This window comes from Protobothrops mucrosquamatus, unplaced genomic scaffold (genome assembly GCF_001527695.2).
Source record: "Protobothrops mucrosquamatus isolate PMUCROS unplaced genomic scaffold, P.Mucros_1.0 scaffold4650, whole genome shotgun sequence".
Lineage (NCBI taxonomy): Eukaryota > Metazoa > Chordata > Lepidosauria > Squamata > Viperidae > Protobothrops > Protobothrops mucrosquamatus.
In genome coordinates, this window is record NW_015390549.1 from 20,482 (window position 1) to 29,093 (window position 8,612).

At 53.8% G+C, this 8,612-nt stretch overlaps 2 protein-coding genes across 2 annotated transcripts in view; one reads left to right on the plus strand and one right to left on the minus strand.

The window, feature by feature from the left end:
• Positions 1–136: 136 nt before the first annotated feature.
• LOC107299185 (interferon-induced protein with tetratricopeptide repeats 5-like) lies at positions 137–3,190 on the plus strand. Its single transcript, XM_015828551.2, has 2 exons — positions 137–141; positions 1,882–3,190. Exons 1-2 carry the CDS (start codon positions 137–139, stop codon positions 3,188–3,190), a joined length of 1,314 nt encoding a protein of 437 aa, XP_015684037.2.
• Positions 3,191–6,241: 3,051 nt separating this feature from the next.
• The window catches only part of KCP (kielin cysteine rich BMP regulator), a gene marked incomplete at its 5' end in the record, with an annotated part of 20,992 nt that continues 18,621 nt past the window's right edge, over positions 6,242–8,612 (minus strand). Inside the window, 3 exons of the mRNA XM_015828552.1 lie at positions 6,242–6,459; positions 7,044–7,350; positions 7,957–8,121. Of these exons, the coding sequence (XP_015684038.1) occupies positions 6,242–6,459; positions 7,044–7,350; positions 7,957–8,121 (690 nt within the window). The remainder of the gene's footprint in view (positions 6,460–7,043; positions 7,351–7,956; positions 8,122–8,612) is intronic.

Here is an 8,612-nt window from a genome sequence, read left to right on the forward strand (position 1 = left end):
GTCTCCCTTCCCCCCCCCCCGCACTCTGCTTTCGTTTTTGATTTCCCCGACGGGACCTCCCCGTCCCCCCATGTGGCCACTCCGCTTGTTGCGCCCAAACTCGGGAGAAGTAGCCGGAGCGCGGCGGTGGGGCAGGATGAGGTAGGCGGGCAGGTGGGGGTGTCAGAACGGAGCACCCCATAGGGACAGAGGAGGGGAGGGCTCCCCAATGGGCGAGGGTCCCGCTGAATTCCGGGGAAGGTCTCTTCCCTGCAAAATGGGTGGAGGGGGGGGCTACTGCAGCAGCAGCACAGGTCTCTTTGCCCCCCCTACCCCCGCTTCAACTACTTGACTCCCCCCCCTCCCAGGGCGGTCCTGCTGATGCAACACGAGCCTGGGACCCCCCCCGCCTTTCAGAGGGGCTCGGGTCGGGGGGAGCAGCTTGGGCACAACCTGGCTCTGCAGAGCCGGAGTGGGACCCTGGGGGGGAGGTCTCTGTTTCTTCCCCCTCCTTCAATTGCCTGTTCCCCTCCCTCTCTCCCCCCCCCGTGGGGTCCTGCTGCTGCAACTCGAGGCTGGGACCCCCGCCTTTCAGAGGGGCTCGGGTGGGAGGGGAGCAGCTTGGGTGCAACCTGGCTCTGCAGAGCCGGAGTGGGACCCTGGGGGGGGCGTCTCTGTTTCTTCCCCCTCCTTCAATTACCTATTCCCCTCCCCCCCGTGGGGTCCCACTGCTGCAACTTGAGTCTGGGACCCCTGCCTTTCAGAGGGGCTCGGGGGGGGCGCCTCCTGTGGCGTAACCTGCCTCTCCGGCGCCTTCCAGCCCCAACGGGGGCCGGGCGAGAAGTTGAGTTGCAGGTGTGGCGGCTGGAGAGACTCCAAGATAGACAATTCTCCTTTTGCCTAACAACCTCGCAACAACAATCTTCCTGACTGTCCCGGTAGCCCTTTGCAGCTGCACCCTCTGTGGTGGTGATGGTATTGCAGGGGTGCCCCCCTCCCCCGCGAGACTCTGGAACAGGCCAAACCAGCTCCCCTCCTGCCCCATAAACCGTCTTCCCCCAGACTGCAAAGACTGTGGGAGACTGTGGAACGGGTAAAGTCAGCTCCTCCCCCATCCCACAAACCCCCAGACTCTCCCTCTCCATGTTTTTTGTGCGTGAGACTGCAAGTATCCCCCCCCCCGAGTCGGCCCTCCAGCAGAGGGCCATTCAAACCCCATTTGAAATGTGGCTGACAACCCCAGACAATGGAGAGCCTCGGATTTTTAAGGCAGTCCTCCGTTACACCACCAAATTGTCCCTCCCCCGTTTCCACCCTCTGCCCCCCTCCTTGGAGGGCCTGTTCCTCCCCAGTGGAAGACCATGCTGTGGATGATGGTGCCCCTGGGTGTTCAGAAAGGATTCGGAGCCTGCTCAGCAGCCACCTTGGCTGCTCTGTGCCCATGGTTCAGTTTTGAAGGTCCAAAGATTGCACACACACATGCACGCACACCGGGAATGAGGAAGGGGGAAGAACAGCAAAGACAGCCAGATGAGGAGCCCCTAAAGGCCAAAGGGGGACAGGAAAGCTCCCGAGAGCTTTTAAGAGTGGCGAGCAGAGACCCCCCGCTGCAGAAAAGAGGAGAAAATGGGTCCACTTCTTTGGAAGCTAGCTTTTGTGCAAGACTCCACCTTCCAAGGAGTCGCTCGGGTAATTGGGGGTCCACCCAGTGACAGGGTCTGCTTCCCTGTGAGTAGCCAGACTTGGCCAGGTTCACACGCTCAGGCTAGCCTGAACAGCTCCGTTGTGGTCAACGCATTATCTGAGCCCACCTCCCCCTCCCTCCCAGGGCAGGTGTCCTTTGCCACTCACTCAGGACTCCTCCATTTTGTCTTCCCCTCCTGCTCCCCACCCCCCCGGCAGACCCCTGAAGGAGAAGCTCCAGCGCCTGCAGTGTCACTTCACCTGGGATTTTGAGGTCAAGGACAAGATGGACATCAGGCACTCCCTTGTGACTCTGTCTCTCCGCCTGGAGCACGGCCCCTCCCTTAACCGGGGCACCTATCTCGCCCTGAAGGCCTACCTGCGCCATCTGGAGGGGAGCCCCAAAGAGGCCCTGGACATCCTGAAGGAAGCCAAGGAGGTCTTGCGGAAGGAACCTCAGGAGACCTTCTCACGCCAGGTCCTGCTGATCTACGGGAACTACGCTTGGATCTGCTACCACTTGATCGATTATGAGAGGGTGGACCTTTACTTGGGACAGATCCGCCAGATCTGCCGGGACCTGTCCAGCCCTGAGCCCTACTCGGCCCCGATCCCGGAGGTCTACGCCCAGAAGGGCTGGTCCCTCTTAGCCATGGGCTTCCGGAACGGCCAGCTCGCCAGGCAGTGTTTCCAGACGGCCCTGGAGCTGCAGGAGCCCAATGCGGAGCTGGAGGAGGGTCTGGCTTTCTCCACCTTTGCTTCCTGGACACACTGTTACGATGACAAGTTACATGAAGAGGGCCAGAAGTTGCTGGAAGGGCTGATCCGTAGCCAGCCCGAAAACTATGAAGCCAAAATATACTTGGCTCAGGTTCTCCGTTGGAAAGATCATGAAAGAGCGCGACATCTTGCCGACGATGTGGTCCAGAACAGTCTCAACCCGGAACTCCTGAGAATTGCCGCCAAGGTCATTAAGCTCCACTCTCACTCCCAGGCCATTTCCACCCTGAAGAAGGCCATGGCCCTCCAAGGTGACTACTATCTCTTGCACTACGACCTTGGCATCTATTACCTGGACCTCTTGGAGCGAGGATTCAAGGGGAACAGAGCGGAAATCGTGGAAGACGCCATTGAGTGCCTCAAACGGTCATTGGAAGCTGAACCTGGATCTTTGTTTTCCCGGCTGAAGCTGGCAAAGTTATACGGAGAGAGGTGCCCGCTTTACGAGGAGGAGGTCTACCTGGGCTTGATGGAGGAGCTGCCAACCGCCAGCAAGAGGTGCCAGCAGTCTTTCTATCTGCACTGGGGGGATTTCCTCCTCCGCAAGAAGGGGCAGAGGCAGGCAGCGCTGCGGGCGTACCGGGCCTGCTTGGAGGTGCCGGGGGACCACCCTCTGGAGCAGAAGCAGCTGGAGCAGCGTCTGAAAGAGCTAGCCAGGGCCTTCCGTTCTGAAGGCGAGAGGGAACAAGAGAGAGCGGTCCAGGGTCTGCTGCACGAAGTGACAACAAAGCGTTTGGCTCCTCGTTGAAATGCAGGACGGGCCCTGCTCTCATGGGAACCTCCCCAGGAGCTAGCTGGGAATATTGGGGTGCCCTGGCTGTGTGGGTGTTGTCCCCCTCACAGCCCTGAGCTGTTCTTTCCTGGGTTGTTATTGGAAAGGAAAATAATGTTTATGACCACCTCTCCCTCCTTCTCTTACCTGTTGCTCTTTAGTGCATGAAGAATCCAGGGTGAACACCAGATAATTCTTCTACAACTCCCTGCTACTTACGCACAATATTGTGCCAGGCTCTACATATCAGCGCTTAACATCCATCCGAGGACGACCTGTGCTATAAAGTAGAATTAAGGAGGATCTAGTGAAGGGCTTTCCAAACTTGGTAAATTTAAGACTTGTGGACTTCAACTCCCAGAATTCCTCAGCCATTCTGGCCGAGGGATTCTGGGAGTTGAAGTCCACAAGTTTTAAAGTTGCCAAGTTTGGAGACTCCTGGTGTAGTTCATCAAACCGGAGTGCTCTGGATTGTGATATTTAATATTCCCCTACGCCTCTGCCCCCGTTAGATACTTTTTAGTCTTTTGCTTGTTTTATAAACATACCTTCTTATAACACTCTGCGTTCCAAAATTGTTATTTGCTTGATTCTGTTGTATTTTGTTTTTAATTGCACCTCACTGTGCTGTTTGACCATAATAAAGACTGGATTGCTGTAAGTACGTTATCTTAAGATTATCTTTCCTACTCTTCTACTCTTCTCTAAGTACAGGCGCTTAAACCTGTCCACCTCCATGGCCAAATTTCCAGGGGGGATTATTGGGGGACGTGAGTCGTAGGACTGTGCCCCAGATTGTGCTTGTGTGTGTATGTGGAGGGGGGGGGGCTTTGAGAAACCATCCCTTTGCAGTTATCAACTGCACAGAAATGTCTACGCTCACCAGCACTGAAAATAGGCTTGCTTTTAAAGATTATTTATTCCAAGCAGGGGTATATGGGGTGCCCGTGGGGAGGCAATTAGCACCGTGGACAGAGGGGTCCGCTGTGCCCTTTTGAGGCCTGCTTGTTCACATTTGGTGGCCAGAAAGCTAAATGTTAGAGCTTTGGTTAACCCTTGTCTCCTCTACAGGTGTGAATCCTATACTCTGTACTGTCCACAGATGACACGAGAAATTTCACACGCACACACTTCTGCCCCATCCTCGGCATTTGTTGGCAAGTCATCCCTAACCTGGGGGACTTAGATCGCATGGTGACCACCAGCCTTGAGCCCCCAATTATTGGCACCTAGATGAGATGGATGGGAAGCATCGTCAGGATGGACGACCGCCGTGTGCCTTGCCACTTGCTCTATAGCAGGGGTAGTCAACCTTGGCTCTCTTATGACTCGTGGACTTCAACTCCCAGAATTCCTGAGCCAGCTAAGCTGGCTCAGGAATTTTGGGAATTGAAGTCCACGAGTCATAAAAGAGCCAAGGTTGACTATCCCTCCTCTATAGGATGTTTTTCAACCTTGGTTGCTTGAAGTTGTTTGTACTTAAGCTTCCAATGGTGGCTGGGCACATATTCAGGTGGCCAAGGTTAAGAAATACTATTCCAGTGGGTAGTGGGAAGAGACCAGAAGGTCAGTCACACAAGCGCTACAAAGACACTGAAAAAAAAAATCGTATGCTACCGTCACATTGAAGCTGCAACTGACCGTATCTGCTGGTGAGCCCTGAATGATGAAGCCTCTGCTGACTTTCAAGACAGACCCCACCAAAAACCAGGAGAAAAACGGTAAGTGGTGTGACTGAATCGCCCGCCGTTAGTGCAACAATGGACTTCCATTGTCCCCGTTGGGCTACACCGTGAAGAATGGTTGCAGGAATTGGGTATGTCTAATCTAGTAAAGAGAAGGACAAAGGGTGACATGACAGCAGTGTTCCCGTACTTGAGAGGCTGCCACAAGGAAAAAGGGGGTCAACCTATTTTCCAAAACAATGAGGGCAGGAAAAGAAGCAATGGATGGAAACTAACAAAGGAGAGAAGCAACCTAGAACTAAGGAGGAATTTCCTAATAGAACAATTAATCAATGGGAAGTTGTGGGTGTTCCATCCCTGGAGGTTTTTAAGAAGAGGCTGGACATGGTATAAGATCTGCTTGAGCAGGGGACTGGACTAGAAGACCTTCAAGGTCCCTTCCAACTCTTATTCTGTTACTTGAGACTGACTGCAGAGTCAGTCTGTTGTGGGTGACAGCCTAGAAACCAGGAGACAGTGATTTCTAGACACACCGTAGGCATGAAACCAGCTGAGTGACTGTGCGGATGTCTACTGTGGGGACCCCCACCCCTACTACAATTATCAGACTCTTCAGACGATGTGGCCAACAGCTGCTAGGTGGCATCTCTCATACATTGTCCGAGAAAGTGTCCCAGTAAAAAGCCAGATTGAAAGCACGATCCGGAGATTGCCAGCAAGAGGGCCAGGAGCCCTTCTAGATAGCTCTGGATTAGGTCGGTGCAATGAGAAGGGCCCAATTTGCTACCAAGGAGCGCTTTGCAATTGGACAATAAAGGATTAGTATTTTCCCACCAATCTGGTTAATGGAAGGTGAAAGGAGACGGCAAAGAAGTGTCTGTGTGTGTGTGTGTGTCTGTGTGTGTGTGTGTAGATATGTACATGTGCATGCTTGTAATTTTAACCTGAAGGCCCAGGAAGAAAAAAGAGATGGATGAAGAATTGTGTATATCTTTGACCCATAATGCAACCCACACAAGACAAATCGTAAACTTTCCCCAATTATTTGGTTTTGCATCATTAACTACAGTTCATCATTCAAACTTGCTGTTTGTTCTGGAATGTGGCATGGAAATCCTTTCCCCGTTTTCGCCTCGTTCATGAGGACCGAGGTCCAGAATTTTCAGACACAAGAATCCATGACCAGGGGTAGCTTCTACCCTTGCATGGTAGCTGCATGTGTGAACCTGTGTGTTGTGTTTCGGTTGAGTGGGAAAGGAGCCTCCAAAACAGCTTTGAAGGTGCCTGTCCAAGGTCCATGGGTGTCCCAAAAGGGAGTGAAGGCCAAGCAAGATAGTCCAGTTCAGAGGGTGCCGTGGACGATGGAAGGACAGGCCTCTGGGAGGATGCAGTGGGCCTGGTGCTCTACGAAACCTGCTGGGCACTGGCAACCTGGCACACAGGGCTTAAAGCAGTGGGACTCCAGCACCCCCAGGGGTATAGCGTGGTTGAAGCAGGTCTTGGGGCAGGGGGGTCCACACTCATCGAAGATGTAGCCCCGCTCTTGGGGACAGCCCACCGCTGTGAAGAAATAGAGAGGTGGGGGATTAGTAGCAGGAAGGAGGGAGAGGCCAGGTGGGATAGGACTGTACCACTCCAGAGAGAGGCAGGGTGTACCACGTACTCCGTGAAGTTTGAGATAAGACTAGGGCAGGGCCAGACTCGGGGAGGGAGGCAGGAAGGAAGGAAGGAAGGAAGGAAGGAAGGAAGGAAGGAAGGAAAAATGAAACCCCACTCCTGTCTAGCATTGATGATATTACCTAGTTGGGGAATGAAATGTCTGCAAGAAAACAACCAAGCTCAGCACCAAGAGACCCTACAACCCTCCTCTTCTTCCTCCCTCTCCTCCACAAACACTCCTGTCTAGCACTGATGATGTTAGCTACTTGGGTCATGAAAGGTCTGCAAGAAAGCAACCAAGTTCAGAGAGCACCAAGGACCCCACTGTTAAACCCTGAGCTACAAATACTGTGTTGATATTTCTCCTGCTGTCGGTCCCACTGGACCGCCGTGAGTCCCATCCCTCTGTCATTCGGCCCCCAAACACTGCCTCCCCTAGGACCAAGCGGGAGTCACACCCCGTGCCCAGCCCACCCCGTTCTCACCGCAGAGGGTAGGTGAGCGCCACTGGACCATCACGCCAGCATGGCGGCACTGGCTGGCATAGGCCTCCAGGACCTCGCAGAGGCAGTTGTCCAAGCCCGCAGCCCCACAGGCGCAGAGGTCATAGACGCAGGAAGCGAAGAAGGGCTCTGGGGGAACGGCAGCGTGGCACCGCTCGAAGGGGGGTGACTTCAGCACCTTGCAGCGGGCATTGGCCTCTTTGCGGGAACGGTAGCCGGATCCTTTGCAAGGATCTGCATCCAGGGCGTCGGCGCAGCGGTCTGAACCTGTAGAGTTGGCGGCGGCCACCTGGGAGAAGAACATGTGGTCTGCAAACGCCGCCTTGCTCTGCTGGGTTGTGGGATGGCGCGGCTGCCTGGTGTGGGGATAATGCCCTGGGGATAAAGGGCCTTTCAAGAGGAACGGCGGTGGTTTGTGCAGTTTGGGAAACGGGTGGATTGTCAGGAAGAAGAAAGGGCATCACTGTTAATCTGGAGCTGGAACTAACTTAAGACTGACTAGATGTCTAGAGTGGCATTTCTCAAGCTTAGCAACTTTAAGATTGGTGGGTTTCCTATCTCAGATTCCCCCAGCCAGCCTGGATAGATGGATTCACTCCCCTTCTTCCCCTCTCTTTTCTTCCCTCCCTCCCTCCCCTTTCCATCTCTTTTCCTTCCTTCCTTCTTTCCTTTCTTCCTTCCTTCCTCCCTCCCTCCCCTTTCCTTCTCTTCTCCTTCCTCTCTCCCTTTTTCCTTCCTTCCTTCCTTCCTCCCTCTCTCCCTCCTTCTCTTCCTTCCTCCCTCCCTCCCTCACCTATTTTTCTACCTTTCTTTTGTCTCCCTCCCTCATCCCTCCTCATCCTTCTTCCTCCCTCCCTCCCTCCCTTCCTCCTCCTCTTCCTCCATTCTGACTTACCTTCCAGCTGTTCCCAAAAGCTGCCTCCGACAGGCTCAGGTGCCCTGACCGCATCCGCAGATCGTCCTGGGGGAAGCTGTTGAAGTTGCCGCAAAGTCCACACAGGCGCCCTTTGTATGTTCCGGGCACACTGACTTCCAGATGTGAGCGGCCGTTCCAGAGCACCTGCAGGTGAGCAAAAAGACCAACGATGTGCCATATCCGGGGCGTGAAGGAATGGATTTGCTCTCTGTTGTCTCCCAGAGCAAGACCAAAGCTACCAACGATAAGAAAAGAGTTTCAGGCTAGACATTCCCGAGCTATTAGTCGGTGGAACAGGCTGCCACATGATGGGGTGAGGTCTCCAAAATGAAGATGACATTCTGGTGGATCAGACCCAGGAGGGTGGACTAGATGGCCTCTACGGAATCTTCCAAGTCTACATCAATATGCTTATAGGTAGTCCTTAAGTTATAGTCATAATGGAGCCTGCCTATCATGCGCTGCAATTGATGACAGTCATAATACGGTCATTTTATGACCTTTAGTGTGGTGGTTAAACAAATGCAGTGGTCGTAAAACAGCCATTGTGGTCATTAAGTGTTGGGATTTTTATGATTCAGGCTTCTATAGTAAGACTAGGCCAGTGGCCAGCTTGCGTACTAGAGGCCTAGGAC